The following is a 20078-nucleotide window of genomic DNA, read 5'->3' on the forward strand; positions in this document are numbered from 1 at the left end:
GAGCTGTCATTAAACACACACACTGAGCTGTCATTAAACACACACACTGAGCTGTCATTAAACACACATACCACTGAGCTGTCATTAAACACACACACACTGAGCTGTCATTAAACACACACACACTGAGCTGTCATTAAACACACACACACTGAGCTGTCATTAAACACACACACTGAGCTGTCATTAAACACACACACACTGAGCTGTCATTAAACACACACACACCTTGAGCTGATGTCTGACAGAGTGGCAGTCTGCGTTTAGGTAGAGTACCAAGGTCTCCTCCTCATTTATAGAGCAGGAGTGTGTTGGGGCGCAACACACACACAACCCATTCTCCACCTGCAAAAAACACACACAGAGAATTAATACACACACATCACCCCCCCACCCCACCCACACACACATACTCTCCACAGGGCTGTGTGCACCTCTCTGATTCAGAGGGGTTGGGTTAAATGCGGAAGACACATTTTGGTTGAATGCATTCAGTTGTGAAACCCATTTCCCCTTTCCCTACATACCTGGCAGGTGAGGAGTGACTTGACCATCTGTGCGTTCTGACAGGAGAGCATGGATCCAGCCAGACTAAGGATGACACACACAGCAGACAGCAGCATGAAGAGGGACACCTGGAGAGGGAGACATGGGGAGGGACACATGAAGAGGGAGACACGTAGGGGGTCAGAGAACTACACATGGGATGAGTAACCTTGGCTGTGACCTAAATAATTGTTCTAGCTGCCTATAGGCTGTAGCTCGGTGGGCTCGGTATGCAGATGACCTGTGTTCCAATCAGGTAGCAGGTTGGTCAGTTACATACACACGCACAAACATACACACACACACACACACAAACACACACACGCACAAACACACGCACAAACACACACACACACCATAGACATAAAATTAGACACTTGTGTACTACTCACCACCAGAGTGAGTGGTCTTCTCCATGAGATAAGTCCAACTAACCCTGATGCCACAACCTAAGAACAACACACACATTACAGTAAGGAAAATACATTCATCAATTATCATATCTAGAACACAATCAACCACAGCCAGGAAATATGGGGATGATTTCAATATTCTGAAGAGGTTTCTTCTCCATGTATCCTTTCCTCCATCTGCACTCCATCTGACAGAGACATTCTCCATATTGCTTTCACCTATAAAACAGCCTTCTTTCTTTTCAGGGGTGAGTTTCACATACAGATGTAGGATCTTCATTTGAGCCAGTTTGGTGCAGTTTGGACAATAATCCTGCCGCAAAAGGAAATGTGAATTATTATGTGAATTATAATTTGCGGATATTTTTGTAGGGGTTGATACATTTTCAGTTAGGGCAAATCAAGCCAGAAATTTCAAAGTGGAAAAACTCAAATACACTACAAGTTTGCATTTCATGCTTTGCATGAAATAGTGATCAAATGAAGTTCCCACATCTGTAAAATATAAATCAATTTTTTTGCATTAAGATCATGTTCCTCCATTGCATAATGGACTTATGATTATCCTGCTAAACATGATATTTAGGTTTCCAGGATAGTCCCTCCTCATCAGTGCAGATGAAGGAAAGGTAGTGATTCAGCCCATTTAGAGATGCTCCCACAGGATACTCACAAAGAAGCCGGCCCAGAAGGGGCAGGACTGTCGGACGCGGGCTGAGGATGTGAAGGCCATGCTGGTGAAGGAGAAGGCCAGGACCATGGCCCCCAGGCCCAAGTGGCACAGCCCCAGGTACAGCAGCAGTTTGGCCCCACCCTGACGGCCAGACATGCCCCGGCAGCTATCTGACCAGCCCCTAGACCCAGAGGCTGACACTACACTGCTGGAGTCTGACGGGGATGGCATGGCTGGTGTGTGTGGAGAGTGGTGAGTCTGTGTATGTGTGCGTGTGTAGGCCTATATGCGGTGTGTGTGTGTGTGTGTGTGTGTGTGTGTGTGTGTGTGTGTGTGTGAAAGAGAGATGGAGAGTTTGTTGCTTTGAAAAAAATCGCCCCCTTTTCACTTTGGCCCGGCGTAGTCAATTGGCTGATGACAAAGCGCGTTGTGCAATCGCCAAGGTTCGATCCTGACGCGCCACAGTGCAGTTTCCAAAAACTCTCAACTCAGAAGACTGGGCTATTTAGCATATGAAAACAGCAATAGCTGCTTAGCAGAGTGTATATGTCCTATTACATCTGCACCCCAGACAAACTTCAACATGTTCACGTGAGGGAAAAAATAAGAAAAATACCTAGGGCTAATCCTTGAGAACCTGAATGCATTTACGACACACAGCTCCGTTCCTCTGTTCCTCTCTCTCAATATCTCTACTTCCTAAGGCCCATAGCATTGCGGTGGGCGGAGCCCCGAGGCCGCAGTCCTGTAGCAGCACCCGTTATTAAGCACCACATATCCCGTTGTTTCTACGGTAATGAGAAACCACATGTATTGTGTAGGGCGGTGAGTGGGTCTGGATCTTGTGAAGGTGACGAGGAACAAGCATCGAAACAAGGCCCGAGTTGTCCTGTCCTCACGAAGGTCCGACTACCGGACCTATCCGAAGGATGAGAGAGATAGCTCTTGGTCAGATCTGAATCGGTCCGGTCTGCAAACCGTTCAGGTTAAGAAATTACTTAAATCCGTCGAAAGTAAACGTAAATAAATTATAGAAAGTTCATCCTCCTTGAGCCTTCGGCACGTTTGTGCTGTTTTCATTTGCTATTCCTCCTCTTTCCATATTTTGCCTCCGTGGGAGTTTTGCGGTGGACCACACAAACTCACCCCCCTCTGTCCTCTTCTCTCTTCCCTGCAGCAGTCACGCGGGCCTCCCGTTCTGCTCGTGTATATCCCGGACATCTACCTCACTGCACCGAATTATACGTCACACACACACCTCAAGCCATCGGTTCCAGTTTCCACACACATCCGTTTCCCAAGTCAAAAAGCCTTGATGACCATTCTTCTCTTTCCCGTTCACCCCACCCCTCCATTCTCTCTCCTTCACCGTAGAGTCAAAAGAAAGGAATGCCTAGAGTTTGTAAACCGACACGTCGTCATGTGACGAAAAGGCACGCAAGACGCGCGTGGAGGATGCGGCAAAGCCAACGTGTCCTGGTGCTGATGCTGCGCGAGAGGGGCACCCACCTTCAAGGCTTACTGCAGCCAGCCAATCAGATAGGATTTCACTGCACTGTGCGGCCTCCAGGAAGTTTGTAGTCCCAGGACTATAGGCAGTTGTAGTTCACTATTATACACGTCTCACACTATAGGACTGACTGTATGTTACATTATGTTTCACTTTGGTTCTATCCTCATCTCTTATATAGGCCTATACATATCAGGGGGAAGAATGGTGAGGGGCTCAACAAGAACATTTATGTAAGCCATTAAAGGACACATTTTGCCCAGCTGGTATTGTCATAGGTAAAAATGCAGCAATGCTCTTTGGGGGGGGGGGGGGGGGGGGGGGCGGCTGTTAGACTTATTCATGAAACTGTGAAGGTTTGGAGAGTGGGGGACAATGCACTGATTCCTGTAAGCTGAGATACACTATTTTAGTGGGACAGGCAAGAGTGATGCACCAAAATGCAATTCACTCTGAGAAAATTAAAGTATAAGCCTACAAAATAGAAGGGTTCTTTTTGACAGTCTTTTATTGAATAGGCTAAGCAGCGCGTATGTCAAATGGTATACATTGGTCATAAGATAATTGATCAGACATGGAATGGTCGATAGGGTGAAAATGTGTGTGAAGGAAAAGAGGAAAGGTGAGATATCAGAGTAAAAACACACAGGGTGCATCATCTCAATAGTCTGGAGTAGCTTCTTCCCAGAAGACACTTTAGAGAATTGAAATGAACCCATAGACAGAGAAGCTTGCTGGCACAGTAATGATTATGTAGTGTCTGGCATGGGAAGCGACATCATTTCTTCCTTCAGAGTAATCACTGATCTGACACGTTTGGATTGGTGAGAGTATCGAGGTGGAAGTCTTGTCCAATCACAGTACAGTATATGATATATGGAGAGATATATTTGCAAATCTATCCAGTAGTACATCAGTGATTACCTCCAGGGTGCATTGGACCAGGGCCCTGGTCTGTCTGAAAGAGGAAGGAAGGGTGGTTCTTTTCCCCAAAGCTGTTGAACAGGTGGATCAGATAAAAGGTCAGTTTGTCTATCAGATCAGAAAGGGTCAGTAAGTCTATCAGCAAAAAAGAGAACATCTCATCCCTCTATGTCCAACTCTCATCAGCATCATTCCATCCCTGTCTCTATGACACTTGCTTTACTCATCTGTTTTTGTTCCCTTGCTTCATCTATCCATCTCATTGGCTCATCACTCCACTCCTCTCATATTGCACTTCTCTGTCTCCCTCTTCCACATCCTCAGTCCATCCATGTACCTCACTTTATGTAGTAGAAGAATAGTTTACAACAGGCACAACCCAGATCACTCATCTTTACCTAGTGTGGAAAACACAGGCAAAATTACAATTCAGGGTGAACTATCCCTTTAAGAGCATAATGTACCATCACCATAGTTACAGCATATAGATCTAAACTCCCGTCACTCTCTAGAATGCCCCCTGTGCTCCTCCTAAACAGCTATGAGCTGCTATAAACATAGAAATAAAACAAATGGAAAGGAATGTCTGCGTGTTGTCCTAATTCTAATTCTTTGGCTATGACACTGAAAAGTGATTCTATGGCAGCGGTGCACAACTCAGGTCCTCTAGGGTCGCCATTATGGTAGTAGTTACCTTTAATGTTACAGTAATATCTGCTGGTTTTTGACCTTGTCTCTCCATCAGGAACTAATTTAGATATGAGAAACCTAGTGATTACACTCTCAAGACAATCTACTGTTTCATCAACTGTTCAATCAAAAAGCAAGAATGTGATTGGCAGTTTCACTGAAAGGTCACTTGTTAATGTTCCTGGTTAATCAAGGAAAAAGAATCCCTCTGAAATAGAGAGATAGGATGAAACACAGCAGACTCTTGTTCCATTAAGGAGCTGTGCACCACTTCTCTACAGTGTGAAGTCCAGAGCCATGGGATTACAGAGTTCAGCAAACTCAGTTTGGGATTTAGAATTTGAGCGACCACCATGTTGGTTCCAAAAAATCTAATTCAACAGATCATTGTAGAAGGAATCCATTTTGGAATGTTGTCTCATGGAACATGTGGAGCAAACATGGAAGATATTTTCCTTAACTCTGTAAGGCTCTGGTGGAGTGTAAACATACCCTGGCTGTCAATCAGTCAGTCACCATGACAACAAAGCCATTGCAGGAGATTGAAGACAGTTGATACAAAACATTTTTGGGTGAAATCAAGGTATTCATCCTATTCTTTAAACAAACCACTGGATATTCCTCTGTAAAATGCCCTTGGACCACCTCAACATAGTTACATGGTCATTAAAAGTGCAATCCATAAATTCGCTTTCTGGTAAAAAAAAAAGTGTAGTCAGCACTTTTTAAAGGGGAGGGGGTAGTAAATGAAAACATTTATATTTTTTCTCAAGTCAATAGTGTTTGAAATTGATCTTGTTGCCACAGGGGACAGAGAACTTGTGGATTGCGCCTTTGAAACCCTTTCCTTTGCAATAATATTGTTCCTAGATGTAATAGTTCCCTCAGGTAACGAAGAGTCAGCCAGGACAGGCCAGCTCTGCCTCTACAGTAGGAGACATTTGGAGGATTTCTTCTCAGCGTTGGTGATTTTGACCTCGCGACCTGTGGGGCCCGGCTTCTTGCTGGACTTCAGTAGAATATCTCGAGCCAAAGCCATAAAAGACTACAGAGAGGCAGGAAGAGGTGGAGGGAGAGAGAGGCAGAGAAAGGGTAACAGTGGGCGAGTGGGGATATGGGGATTATTAGGGTGTGGCACATGTAACCTGTATGAAAAGGACAACATATCACCCATATTCCCCATGTGAAATGCATAATAAAGGACCAGATAAAGACAGACTCTGTGATTGAATAAAGGACATAAATATAACATCTAAAATAACATATTTATCTCACCTCATCAACATTGATGCTGGCCTTTGCACTGGTCTCAAAGAATCTGATCCCATGATCCTTTGCCAGCTGTCAACAACAGAACGCAAGTGTGATTACAGCAGGATATGATGTCACTTCCCTCTCCTAATCAGCAGAGTTTATGCCACGTTCAAAACAACTGGGAACTCAGAAAAATACGAGGTCAAATCATGACGTCAGTGATCTTCAGGTTGAAAAGTCGGAGCTCTTATCCCTCAATGATCCACACATCCATTCATCCATCACTAACATCTGCACATCAGTGTCAATATCATTGAAAGAAAACACTTCATTATCAAAACAATGATCATAAAAATTGTAGAGGCTCACCTTTTCCCCCGTTTCCTTGGATACCTTCCTCTTGGCCTCAATGTCACATTTGTTAGCTAGCAACATCCGGCTGACCCCCGCTGATGCATTCTGGGGGATAAAAGATAGGGAGTTGGCATCCATCGCATCCATTTTATATTTCAATGATGTATCCCTCAACTTCTGCCCTTAGTTCTGCCTCCCCAAGCACCCTCTAGGAGAGGCTTTAATTCAGCTCTAAATTGGAGCCACGTCTAACTCTTGGTTCAGATGGGAAATCATGAACTAATTTCAAAATGTTCACATTGAACTGTTATCTTTGTTAACTATGCAAACAAAATTAAACAAATGTAAACATGTTTTTGGGAGTGCAGTTGTATGCCCCGTTATTCACTAAAGGCGCCCCCCTTAGAAAACAGACCAACATCTAGTCTCAATGTAACCCTTGTTATTGTGGTTTATAGATGGAAATAAGAAGTCTGGTCAATCAGAATAATGTCCTGTGCAGTCATTCCATAAGACTGTCTGTCTAGGGGTTGTTTGATGTCACTGTGCATAATGGCTGATTCATCTAAAGAATGTTAACATGTTTCTATAATGAGGACCAGGACTGTGCCTCCAATGTCAGTGGAGAGACAGCTACATCATTTCTGCTCCTCGTGCTTTTCTAAACGTCATCCATCACTGACCACAGAATAAGGAAACAGTGGTATGAGACTCTCTGGTAGTGTTGCTCATGTCTCATTTTATTGTTTCAAATCCTTCCTAGAGGTCTGAGAAAATGCTGCCCTCAGTTTCTTTCTGGCCTGTGTCATGTCTTGTCCCTTCCCTCTTTCACAACAGTCAGTCTGTGTTTTCCTGTCAACAGTCAGTCTGTGTTTACCCTGTCAACAGTCAGTCTGTGTTTACCCTGTCAACAGTCAGTCTGTGTTTTCCCTGTCAACAGTCAGTTGGTGTTTTCCCTGTCAACAGTCAGTTGGTGTTTTCCCTGTCAACAGTCAGTTGGTGTTTTCCCTGTCAACAGTCAGTTGGTGTTTTCCCTGTCAACAGTCAGTCTGTTGCCCTGTCAACAGTCAGTCTGTTCCCCTGTCAACAGTCAGTCTGTGTTCCACTGTCAACAGTCAGTCTGTGTTAACCCTGTCAACAGTCAGTCTGTGTTAACCCTGTCAACAGTCAGTCTGTTCCCCTGTCAACAGTCAGTCTGTGTTCTACTGTCAACAGTCAGTCTGTGTTTCTCTGTCAACAGTCAGTCTGTGTTAACCCTGTCAACAGTCAGTCTGTTCCCCTGTCAACAGTCAGTCTGTGTTCTACTGTCAACAGTCAGTCTGTGTTTCTCTGTCAACAGTCAGTCTGTGTTAACCCTGTCAACAGTCAGTCTGTTCCCCTGTCAACAGTCAGTCTGTGTTCCACTGTCAACAGTCAGTCTGTGTTCCACTGTCAACAGTCAGTCTGTGTTCCACTGTCAACAGTCAGTCTGTCATATTTCCCTGTCAACAGTCAGTCTGTGTTTTCCCTGTCAACAGTCAGTCTGTGTTTCCCCTGTCAACAGTCAGTCTGTGTTTTCCCTGTCAACAGTCAGCCTGTGTTTTTTCTGTCAACGGTCAGTCTGTTTCCCTGTTCCCTGTCAACAGTCAGTCTGTGTTTTCCCTGTCAACAGTTAGTCTGTGTTTTCCCTGTCAACAGTCAGTCTGTTTCCCTGTGAACAGTCAGTCTGTTTCCCTGTGAACAGTCAGTCTGTTTCTCTGTGAACAGTCAGTCTGTTTCCCTGTGAACAGTCAGTCTGTTTCCCTGTGAACAGTCAGTCTGTTTCCCTGTCACCTCCTTGATGCTCTTCATCCAGTTCTGAATGTTCTCGTAGGACTTCTCATCTGTGATGTCATACACCAGGATGATGCCCTGAGAGATCACGGGAGACACGAGTCAGACAAAAATAAAACATTGTGCAATTCAAAATCAACCTGATGGATGTAAGAAATATGATACTAATAGTTTCAGTCATGATCTTACACCCATAATATTCTCTCATATCTACAAAGGTGAAGAGAGAGAAGGCCCGTTTATGCCTGGTGCTAAGATGCCCCTTTTGTCCTGATCTTGTCCACATTCTGATTGTGGTCACAGTTTTAGACAGGTGTAGATGATTAAATCACTTGTGATCTGATTGAGAGAGAGTTGAGAGACTCACCATAGCTCCTCTGTAGTAGGCTGTAGTGATGGTCTTAAACCTCTCCTGCCCTGCTGTGTCCCTGAAAACAGAATACATTAGGAGAAATGTTTCACCTTCTTCAAAAAGTAGCTCTTTGAACACCCTGGAGTACAGATGTAGGATCTTAATTTGAACCAGTTTGCTACAACAGGAAAATTATCCTGCAGCAACAGGAAATGTGAATTATTACGTGGATTATAATTAATGGACATTTTTGTAGGGGTTGATACATTTTCCATAAGGGTAAATCAAGTCTGAAATTTCAAAGTGGAAATTACACATTTTAGAACCCTTTTTAAAAATCAAATACACTACAAGTTTGCATTTCACGCTTTGCAGGAAGATTCTCAGCAACAAAAGCGTGATCAAATTAAGATCCTACATCTGTAGTAAGCACTGAAACTACTGCAGATTTGTCTGTGTTGGCAGCTGTTCTTTCTCTACACATTTCCTGTTTTTCTAATGCAGCACCCAATTCAAAGAGTACACTGTTTACACATACATATCCAGAGTAATACAGCCTTTACACACGTATGTCCAGCACATCATTTATCCACGCTTCTGCAAAAACAATACGCTATGGTCACACTAATGTTCTCACAGCACAGAACGTAGAAGTTCCCCACCTACACACTGAGCTATGGTCAGCAAAGGAGGTTGGTGGCACCTTAAATTGGGGAGAACAGGCTCATTCTAATGACTGGAGCGGAATAAGTGGAATGGTAACAAATACATCAAACACGTGGTTTCCAGGTGTTTGGTGCCCTTCACTTTACTCCGTTTATGCCATTCTCCCCTCAGCAGCCTCCTGTGATGGTCAGTATGGCATATCCCCCCCTAATGGCTCAAGTCAGGATTTGGGGAGGTTAACCTGATCCTGTATCAAAGGACAACTTCTACCAGGGGTGTGGAATCCAGAGATGAGACGTATGTTTTATGCCAGTTCAATAAACTATTTTTGGCTGCTTCAGACTTCATGTCTGGCTTTATGATAACTCACTGGCATTCACTGACAGATAAAACATAGGTGAAGTCATAGCCTACACCAAAGGCCTTGCCAGTCAATATCTCAGTGTACTCAGTGACATATGCCAGATATACACTATATATAAAAAAGTATGTGGACACCTCTTCTAAAATTAGTGGGTTCGGCTATTTCAGCCACACCCATTGCTGACAGGTGTATAAAAATCGAGCACACCGCCATGCAATCTCCATCGATAAACATTGGCAGTAGAATGGCCTTACTGAAGAGCTCAGTGACTTTGAATGTGGCACTGTCATAGGATGCAACCTTTCCAACAAGTCAGTTCGTGCTATAGCTGCCCAAGTCAACTGTAAGTGCTGTTATTGTGAAGTGGAAACGTCTAGGAGGAACAACGGCTCAGCCGTGAAGTGGTAGGCCACAAAAGCTCACAGAACGGGACTGCTGAGTGCTGAAGCACGTACCGTGTAAAAATTGTCTGTTGTAACACTCACTACCAAGTTCCAAACAGCCTCTGCATAAGAACTGTTCATCGGGAGCTTGATGAAATGGGTTTCCATGGCCGAACAGCCTCACACAAGCCTAAGATCTCCATGCGCAATGCCAAGCGTCAGCTAGAGTAGTGTAAAGCTCGCTGCCATTGGACTCTGGAGCAGTAGAAACATGTTCTCTGAAATGATGAATCACACTTCACCATCTGGCAGTCCAACCGACAAATCTGGGTTTGGCTGATGCCACGACAAAGCTACCTGCCCCAATGCATAGTGCCAACTGTACAGTTTGGTGGAGGAGGAATAATGGTCTGGGGCTGTTTTACATGGTTCGGGTTAGGCCCCTTAGTTCCAGTGAAGGGAAATCTTAACACTACAGCATACAATGACATTCTGGACGATTCTGTGCTTCCAACTTTGTGGCAACAGTTAGGGGAAGGCCCTTTCCTGTTTCCGCATGACAAAGCCCCCGTGCACAAAGCCAGGTCCATACAAAAATGGTTTGTCGAGATTGGTGTGTTAGAACTTGACTGGCCTGCACAGAGCCCTGACCTCAACCCCATATTAATGCCCATGAATCTGGAATGATATGTTCAACGAACAGGTGCCCACATGCTTTTGGTCACCGCAAGCCTACCAGATGAGCTAAATGCCTTTTATGCTCGCTTCGAGGCAAGCAACACTGAAGCATGCATGAGAGCACCAGCTGTTCCGGATGACTGTATGATCACGCTCTCCGTAGCCGATGTGAGCAAGACCTTTAAACAGGTCAACATTCACAAGGCCTCAGGGACAGATGGATTACGAGGACGTGTACTCAAAGCATTACCAACTGGCAAGTGTCTTCACTGACATTTTCAAGCTCTCCCTGGCCGTGTCTGTAATACTTACACGTTTCAAACAGACCACCATAGTCCCTGTGACCAAGAAAGCGAAGGTAACCTGCCTACATGATTACTGCCCCGTAGCACTCACTTCGGTAGCCATGAAGTGCTTTGAAAGGCTGGTCATGGCTCACATCAACACCATCATGCCTGAAACCCTAGACCCACTCCAATTTGCATACCACCCCAACAGATCCACAGATGATGCTATTTCTATTGCACTCCACACTGCCCTTTCCCACCTGGACAAATGGAACACATATGTGAGAATGCTGTTCATTGACTACAGCTCAGCGTTCAACACCAGTGCCCAAAAAAGCTAATCACTAGCTAAGGACCCTGGGAATAAACACCTCCATCTGCAACTGGATCCTGGACTTCCTGACGGGCCACCCCCAGGTGGTAAGGGTAGGTAACAACACATCTGCCATGTTGATTCGCAACACTGGGGCCCCTCAGGTGTGCATGTTGAGTCCCCTCCTGTACTCCCTGTTCACCCACGACTGCGTGGCCAAGCACGACTCCAACACCATCATTAAGTTTGCTGATGACACAACAGTGGTAGGCCTGATCACCGACAATGATGAGACAGCCTATAGGGAGGAGGTCAGAGACCTGGCAGTGTGGTGCCAGGACAACAACCTCTCTCTCAATGTGAGCAAGACAAAGGAGCTGATCATGGACTATAGGAAAAGGAGGGCCGAACAGGCCCCCAATAACATTGACAGGACTGAAGTGGAGCGGGTAGAGAGTTTCAAGTTCCTTGGTGTCCACATCACCAACAAACTATCATGGTCCAAACACACCAAGACAGTTGTGAAGAGGGCACGACAACACCTTTTCGGCATGGGTCCCCAGATCCTCAATAAGTTCTATAGCTGCACCATCGGGCGGCAGGTAGCCTAGTGGTTAGAGCGTTGGACTTATAACTGAAAGTTTGCAAGATCGAATCCCCGAGCTAACATGGTAAAAATCTGTTGTTCTGCTCCTGAACAAGGCAGTTAACCCACTGTTCCTAGGCCGTCATTGAAAATAAGAATTTGTTCTTAACTGGCTTGCCTAGTTAAATAAAGGTAAAATAAAAAAATCAAGAGCATCCTGACCAGTTGCATCACTGCCTGGTATGGATCTGACCGTAAGGCACTACAAAGGGTAGTGTGTACAGCCCAGTACATCACTGGGGCCAAGCTTCCTGACATCCAGGACCTCTATACTAGATGTGTCAGAAGAAGGCCCAAAAAATTGTCAACAACTCCAGTCACCCAAGTCTTAGACTGTTCTCTCTGCTACTGCAAGGCAAGCGGTACCGGAGCAACAAGTCTAGGAACAAAAGGCTCCTTAACAGCTTCTACCCCCAAGCCATAAGACTGCTGAACAACTAATCAAATGGCCACCTGGACTATCTACATTGTCCCCCTACATTTCTTGAACTGCATTGTTGGTTAAGGGCTTGTAAGTAAGCATTTTACGGTAAGGGCTACATCTGTTTTATTTGGCGCATGTGACAAATACAATTTGATTAGATTTTGATTTGTAGTGTATATTGCAGCTATTGCATACTGGGTTGCATGCCTTTAGTCTAACAAGACGAATAAAATCAAAATCTTGCATTCCTAAGGTCTTGTACTACAATCAGTGAGTGGTGACCCTTTGAGTGACATTTGGACAGAAAACCAACATAAACAGTTGGTTGTTTTGGTAAAAAGGGAGGTTCCTCTTTCCTCTGAGAAAGAGAAGTAGACACACGTCCAGAACACACGAGGAGTTGAATAAAATCTGTGTGTCGGTCCCATAACTGTCATCACTCTTAGAGAGCAGCAAACAGTAGTCCTAAATGGACCTTTCATTCTTTCTTTGCCTGGATCCTCTTCTCTTACCAGACTTGCAGTTTGACTTTCTTTCCCTCCACGTCTATCGTCTTTACTTTAAAGTCGATGCCTGAAGAAAGGATGGGAGGATGACAGAGAGGGGAGGGAGGAGGTCGACAGGAAGGGAGGGAAGACAATAAGTTAAATTCCCACACACATTGCAGCAAATATAGGTCATGCCAATTAAACCATTTTGACATGCATGGAGGGTGAGACAGGTATTCCCAATTCATCAAACTTTCACTGGGATAGTAAAGTCTGTCTAGCTATATGGTACAACACGGCAGAATGGCAGAATATATATATATATATACATACATACATATACACACACACACAGTCTCTGGGTTTGTTATTGTCTGGGTTTCCTGCAGGACAGGGACGTCAGAGAAAGAGAGGGATGGCAGAGAGAGAGAGAGGGAGAGGACAGAGAAGATGGGCGTCTTAAACTGTGAATTCCAAAGGAGGACAACCATTTTTCTGATAATGAGAGACTGAAAAGAGATAGGAGAGATAGGAGGAATGGGGGTGGGTGGACCCTCTGGGTAAAGTGAGGGAGGGGAGAGGGGGATATGGAGAAGATATAGAAACAACAGCAGCACAGCAACAATGTAGGTGAACTACAATAGGGATATCAGATTGAGATATAGGAAGACAGTGATAGAGACGTGTAGAGACATGAACACAGCAGAACTGGAAACGTGAGATAACTGCGTGGTGAAAGTGATAAGAACTTGGCATTATATGTTAGCTGACAGAATGGTATCTATCTCAGCAATGAAGAATTTAAAGGGTTGCTGAATTAGGGGCCGATTAGGCTATAACCGATTAAATGGGATTTCGTAGAGCTAGGATACATACCGATAGTTGATATGTAGGTTGAGTTGAAGTTGTCCTCAGCAAATCGAATAATCAGACATGTTTTCCCCACTCCACTATCTCCAATGAGTAATAATTTGAAAAGGAAGTCGTACTTCTTCGCCATAATGTCTTTCAAAGTTTTTGGTGAATGATCAGAAACTATGACCCTTTACAAAACTAGTACACTTTCCAATGTTCTTCTTATTTGTAACGCTTAAGAGGTTAACAAATGCCTTAAAAAGTATTGCTCAACATACACAAAGGTCAAAATTACACTCTCATTTCCCCTGGGGAGTTTCTGCTTTTCTTTAGCATAAAATCCGCTTGTTTTCCCTTTCCCTTGAAAACTGTCACCGGTAAATACGGTTCTCCCCCAATGTCTCTTTTGATCCGAGAAAAAATAGAACAGAACGCCACAAATTAAAAACGAGTTGGAACAAACGCTTCTGCACTTCAATGGGCTATACAATTCTACAGCGCCACAAAGCTTTGTTAAAATCCATTTATCAAGCCAAAATGTCAAGTTATTTTCTTCCAAAGGCCGATTAACATACATCCATTCCACACAGACAGGGCTACGTTTCGCCCAAAAACTTTCTCCTGCCGAAGTTCACGTAGGATTACGTAGAGGGAGAGGTTCAGTTATCACAGTGGAGGGAACAGACTGAAATGGGACAGCAGGAATGGCCGATACTGCTTGTAGACAGCAGAGGGCGCTCGACCATATGAATAAAGTCAATGGTTTCTCAGCTGTATTATAGAGCCCCATGTACTGAAATATGTCATAATATCTCTGTGTACGTGTATCCTTAGTACCATATTTCTTTTCGTGGATAAAACAACGAGTAACAAACAGGATTTGACTGACAATTAAATTAAAAGATGAGGTGGATGAGAAATATGAAATTGAATGTCTCTATTAAAAATTAAGTGGTCTCTCCCTCACACTGCGAGAGAAATCTAACAAAATCAACTGTGCCAGTAAGGCTAGTTATAGATGGCGCTGAACAAAACCTCTCTGTGTGTAGACCTGTGTGATTTGGAAGAGTTGACCTCACAAACATGGCCTCCTTTGCCACGCCTCCTTGACACGTAATGGCGACAAAACACTTCCGGCCCCTGCTCAACGGCCCCGTTCATTTATTAACTGTCAACTTCCGGTTGATCCTTCTTTTCGGCAACGGCTACAAACTCGCCAACATGCCAGTAAGTGCGCACACAGGCAATATAACCCTTGCTTCAGCTTGGGAATTTTGTTTGAGGGGGACATGACCACATCCATCGATGTATTAGAAATGTGCAAATATTCCGATTTATTTATATTCAGGATTGTTCAACAAATGGATAACTAGAACAATCTTAAACTGCGTGCCAAGCGCGTGCTATGGTCTGCCGAATTGACGCAATATGGCGGCGTACATGCAATAGAAAGCATGGACTGACATGTAACTAGCTAGCTAACTAGTTTGTTGTTTAGTGATTGTTTCTTAGCATTTGAAAGCGCTTGTACACGATGCTAAGTTTGACTAGATATGCGCATTCCTTGACTTATGTTTGATAGTGGACGTACGCAGGCTTTAACTAAACAAGATAACGTTAAAAAGCGTAGGCTAGCCAGTACTGAAGTTACTAGCCAGGCGTTTACCCAACGAACATTTGTCAAATGTTTTTGATTATACTAACTTATGTACACGTCTCCTGTATGGACATTGTTTTAACTTGTTAGCTAGCTAGATTATCAAATGGACTTTCCCATCTGCATTTTCTAAGATGGCCACCCTCTGGTTTCTCTTTCAGCTCGCAAAGGACCTGTTGCACCCAACCTCCGAGGAGGAGAAGAGGAGTCACAAGAAGAAACGTCTTGTACAGAGCCCTAACTCGTATTTTATGGATGTCAAATGTCCAGGTTAGTGTGTCTCCCTGTAGCTTAGCTAGAAGTGACTCCCCGGCTCAGCTCACACCAAACGCAGCCATCATTGTAAATAAGAATGTGTTAACTGACTTGACTTTTTTTTATTTTTTTTTTATAAATACGTTAACTAAACTGACCATGGTTTAGTATCTAGGGATGTGGACCATATTCAACTGACAGGTCATTGGTTTGCCTGTCTTCAGTAAAACTGGCCAGTCCACCAAAGGGAGAGTTTGCATGGCCAATGGAAACTCGATGTGATCCTGTGTGGCTCGGTTGGTAGAGCATGGTGCTTTCAACGCCAGGGTTGTGGGTTTGATTCCCACAGGGGAACAGTACAAAATGAATGCGCTCTTCTATAAGTTGTCAGATAAATGACTTAAATGTAAATCTAGTCTGGTAGCTATTGATTACTGAGACTGACTTGTTTCTAGAGGGATGTGTAGCGACTTGCCTTTGTGTTGCCCATTCATTGTCTCCAGAGTGAATGAGGTGTCAACCAAGGCATACAGTAACCATGTGGTTGTCTTTTTTTGGAAAGGAGTCTCCACTGATTCCTTTCAATAACTGCAACTGCAAGAACACAACAGTAATTAGAACATCATTTGTGTGTGTGATTTGTTGGGACTGAGAACACGAGTAGGTCTCGTTCAGTTCAGGACATTGAGGTGAATGTTAATTTGTCTGAACTGTTCTCTCTACAGGATGCTATAAGATCACGACAGTGTTCAGTCACGCCCAGACAGTCGTCCTGTGTGTCGGATGCTCCACAGTACTGTGTCAACCTACAGGGGGTAAAGCACGCCTCACAGAAGGTACTATATTACACACTCCCAGCCTTCCACACAGTGTCCAGGATGGAAAAATACCGTTGGACATAATTGGTGCCTTTATGTGTTGCCCATTCATTGTCTCCAGAGTGAATGAGGTGTCAACCAAGGCATACAGTAACCTTGTTGGTTGTCTTTTGTTTGGAAGGAGTCTCCACTGATTCCTTTCAATAACTAACTGCAAGAACACACTAGTATACAGAAATAATAGTGTCTGTTCTGTTTCTAGTTGTAATAGTCTGACCTGCCACTCTTTAGGATCATGCCATGAGATGTCAAATAAAACTCCTTTTTGTTTTCCAGTTAAATGTAGTTTTTTCATACTTTACTGACATGACCAAAATAATTTAATGTATTGCTTTTCAATAGCCCCAATTGAAGTGTGACCCTTTACCTGCTCAGCTGGCTTGGGTTCACCACAGTTCAGGTTCAATAGCCCCAATTGAAGCATGACCCATGACCAGCTCAGCTGGCTTGGGTTGTATTCACCACAGCTCAGGTTGGCAGTGTTTGTAGGGCTAGGAATGGCCAGGGTCCTCAATATTATCATAACAATACTTAGAGGAAATTTCCACTCATTCTTATCATTTACAGTGCTACATAACACTGTGGACAATATGTTTTGTGAACAAATGTTTCATTTTGATATGATAAGGTTGGTAGCAACATGTGGAAATCCGTTGCAGCTCAAGTCGACTACAAAATCCACAATGCAAAGCTCTATAGGCTAGCTAGGTAGGTAGCTGGCTCGCAAACGTACCTAAACACAACAACACAAGTCAATATCAGCATATGAAGTTGCTAGTTAGCTGTGAAATCACCTAAACAAACTGCACTATCAATTTAGAAGTCTCACCATTTTCAACCTGCAGATCGAAGTGCCTCATCGTGGAGTCTGACATTCACAGCAGCACCATGCAATGACGAAGCAGACACAGGAGAAATGTGTTTGACCCTCTGTTAAATTAAACATGTCGATGTAAGAAAAGTGCAAAAATATGACCAGTGGCTCATTCGAGAAAGACAACCTCTCGTTATGACATCGGCCCGTATTAAAATCTGATATGTATGACAGACGGTTTTGCAATCTAAAAGTCATTCCTATTAACTTCCAGGGTAGTGAGAGAGACTATCAGTGCTGCATCATACCGGCCTGAATTTCTGGCTGCTTGAACGGCAATGGCTCAGATACACATGAAATGACCAAGGGATTTGATAGAACATCACCCAGAGATGTGATTTTGTGCAGCATTAAAAATGCCGAAACGATGTGTATTGTGATTTGACGTTAAACATATTTCTCACTATGTGATCTGTGCTGTTGCCAGGTGGAACCTATTCCCTGTATTGTTTGCTTAGTGACAGCGGTGCTATATACCGTTTCCTGGATCACCAGTCAGTTGGTCAATATTGTCCTAGTATTAATGATTGACAATATTGTCATGCAATGAGTTCCTAGTGAATGTCTGTCCATATAACATGCTGACTGGACCATGTTGGTTTTGTATGTCCACACCAGACGCGATCCAAGACACGCAGGTTGAAATATCAAAACAAGCTCTGAACCAACCATATACTAAGATTTAAATGCAAAATGTTGGTCCCATGTTTCATGAGCTGAAATAAAAGATCCCTGTTAGTGAGCATATCTCCTTTGCCAAGATAATCCACCTGACAGGTGTGGCATATCAAGAAGCTAATTCAACAGCATGATCATTACACAGGTTCCCCTTGTGCTGGGGACAAAAGGCCACTCAAATGTGCGGTTTTGTCAGACCACACAATGCCACAGATGTCTGGAGTTGAGGGGGTGTGCAATTGGCATGCTGACTGCAGGAATATCCACCAGAGCTGTTGCCAGAGAATTGAACATTTTTCTCTACCATAACCTGCCTCTAACGTCGTTTTAAGGAATTTGGCAGTACATCCAATCGCCCTCACAACAGCAGACCACGTGTATGGCGTCGTGTGGGTGAGCAGTTGTGAGCTGATGTCAACATTGTGAACAGAGTGCCCCACGGTTACGGTATAGGCAGGAATAAGCTACGAACACAATTGCATTCTATCAATGGCAATTTGAATGCACAGAAATAGCATGGTGAGACCCATTTTTTAAAAGTTATCTTAGACCAACAGGTGCATATCTGTATTCTCAGTCATGTGAGATCCATTGATTAGGGCTTAATGAATTTATTTAAATTGACTGATTTCCTCGTGAACTGTAATTCAGTAAAATCTTTGAAATAGTTGCATTTTTGTCGAAACAAAACATTTAGCTAGCTTGCTGTTGTGAGCCAATTTGTCCTGGGAGATAAACAGTGGGTTATTTTACCTGAAATGCATAAGGTCCTGTTTTTCTGGATCTTTGTAGAATATTGACCAATTTTGAGTTGCACACAGTCGTGTGTTCTCTACTCCGACAATCCACAGATAAAAGGGGAAACCTAGTTCGTTTCTAGTAATATCTCCTTCTGTGGACTTTGTCGGTTGGCAACCAACTTTAAAGTGCATTACCACCACCGACTGGGACTGGTGTGTGGACCTTTAGTTCATATTTCAATAACCAACGTGGGTATATGCTCCTAAAAACCAATGAGGAGATGGGAGAGGCGGGACTTGCAGCGCGTCAAGCATCAAAAATAGAACCAAGTTTATTTTAGCGCCTGGCTACGCAGACGTGTGTGCAGTTTAGATGAAATGATTGAATAACCGCTAGGCTGTCAGTCTGGCCTTATCAATAGTAGTTTGATCTCCTCACTCTCCCTACCATATAAAAGTGAAATCTGTCTGGGACCATAACTAACTCCTCTTTCTCCTTCACCCAGGATGCTCATTCAGGAGAAAACAGCACTAGACTCTCAGCAATAGAGCTTGTTGGACCGAGAGACCCAAGGGAGGAGAGATGGGATTGACCCCACAGTGACCCTGCTCAGGAAGTGACAACGCGAGAGGAAAAGTGGAGATGAAACTGAAGAGGAAAGATGGTGTTGAGCTCTGCTTTGTGTGCGTAGAGAGAGAACGTCCCCTGGCATGACATCACTGTAACACCACTCCACCGGTCTTTCTCTCACTTCTTAATAAAGTTTTGTTTTTTCGTTAAAGAATCCAGTTTACTTGTCAGTCTTTGATCCAGGTGTCAAATATGTTTGATTCTATTATTAGAAAATAACATGGTGTCATATGGGGAATGTAAGCTGGTCCTAGATCTATGCCTGAACAACTCTCTAGAGACCCTGTTCAAGTTCTTTAATTCACTGTTCACTGTTCTTTAATCAGGGGTGTCACTCATTCCATGGAGGACCTAGGGTCTGCTGGTTTTTCCCTTTCAATTAAGATGTAGACAACCAGGTGAGGACAGTAACTTACTAATCAGTGACCTTAATTCAACCAAGTACAAGGGAGGAGAGAACCCGCAGACACTCGTCCCTCTGGAATGAGTTTGACACCTGTGCCTTAAATGGACCAATGCAACACACTGACGGCGTTTGGCAGGAAATTGTTAAGTTGAAGGTTTTAACATGTATATTTCACAGGGCTGTTAGTGTCACCGTGTGCTCCAGAGCCAGTTGCGTCTGCGGATGATCCTTTCTGTGTCTGGGGACGAGGGTCTGATCCAGTGAGTGAAACGCACCGTCCTGCTGCATTCCACTGGAGAACACACACCATCTTAGACACAACCCCCC

The 20078-nt window shown here is 43.9% G+C and overlaps 2 protein-coding genes, 1 long non-coding RNA gene and 2 other non-coding genes across 6 annotated transcripts; 3 read left to right on the forward strand and 2 right to left on the reverse strand.

Moving 5' to 3' along the window:
* Window positions 1-234: 234 nt before the first annotated feature.
* On the reverse strand, window positions 235-1264 carry LOC120047708. The gene is made up of 3 exons (XR_005476913.1): window positions 939-1264; window positions 528-635; window positions 235-345 (listed from the first exon to the last, which is right to left on the reverse strand). It is a non-coding gene; the product is annotated as an uncharacterized LOC120047708 (long non-coding RNA).
* Window positions 1265-3629: 2365 nt separating this feature from the next.
* Window positions 3630-14301, reverse strand: LOC120048677 (ras-related protein Rab-13). 2 transcript variants are annotated; one of them, XM_038994812.1, is made up of 7 exons: window positions 13654-14297; window positions 12802-12862; window positions 8544-8604; window positions 8177-8254; window positions 6380-6469; window positions 6032-6097; window positions 3630-5801 (listed from the first exon to the last, which is right to left on the reverse strand). In XM_038994812.1, exons 1-7 carry the CDS (start codon window positions 13775-13777, stop codon window positions 5682-5684), a joined length of 600 nt encoding a protein of 199 aa, XP_038850740.1. In that variant the 5' UTR covers window positions 13778-14297; the 3' UTR covers window positions 3630-5681. The 2 variants fall into 2 exon arrangements, with proteins under 2 accessions (XP_038850740.1, XP_038850741.1); XM_038994813.1 differs by lacking the exon at window positions 3630-5801 and adding an exon at window positions 5808-5901 and having other exon boundaries at window positions 13654-14301.
* Window positions 14302-15408: 1107 nt separating this feature from the next.
* On the forward strand, window positions 15409-19499 carry LOC120048678 (40S ribosomal protein S27-like). The gene is made up of 3 exons (XM_038994814.1): window positions 15409-15559; window positions 16270-16380; window positions 19221-19499. The coding sequence occupies exons 1-3, from the start codon at window positions 15424-15426 to the stop codon at window positions 19247-19249; spliced, it is 276 nt and encodes a 91-aa protein (XP_038850742.1). The 5' UTR covers window positions 15409-15423; the 3' UTR covers window positions 19250-19499.
* LOC120048921 lies at window positions 16017-16157 on the forward strand. The gene has a single exon (XR_005477070.1). It is a non-coding gene; the product is annotated as a small nucleolar RNA SNORA13 (small nucleolar RNA).
* LOC120048923 lies at window positions 16451-16587 on the forward strand. Its single transcript, XR_005477072.1, has one exon. It is a non-coding gene; the product is annotated as a small nucleolar RNA SNORA13 (small nucleolar RNA).
* Window positions 19500-20078: the final 579 nt, after the last annotated feature.

This window comes from Salvelinus namaycush, chromosome 5 (genome assembly GCF_016432855.1).
Source record: "Salvelinus namaycush isolate Seneca chromosome 5, SaNama_1.0, whole genome shotgun sequence".
Taxonomy (NCBI): domain Eukaryota; kingdom Metazoa; phylum Chordata; class Actinopteri; order Salmoniformes; family Salmonidae; genus Salvelinus; species Salvelinus namaycush.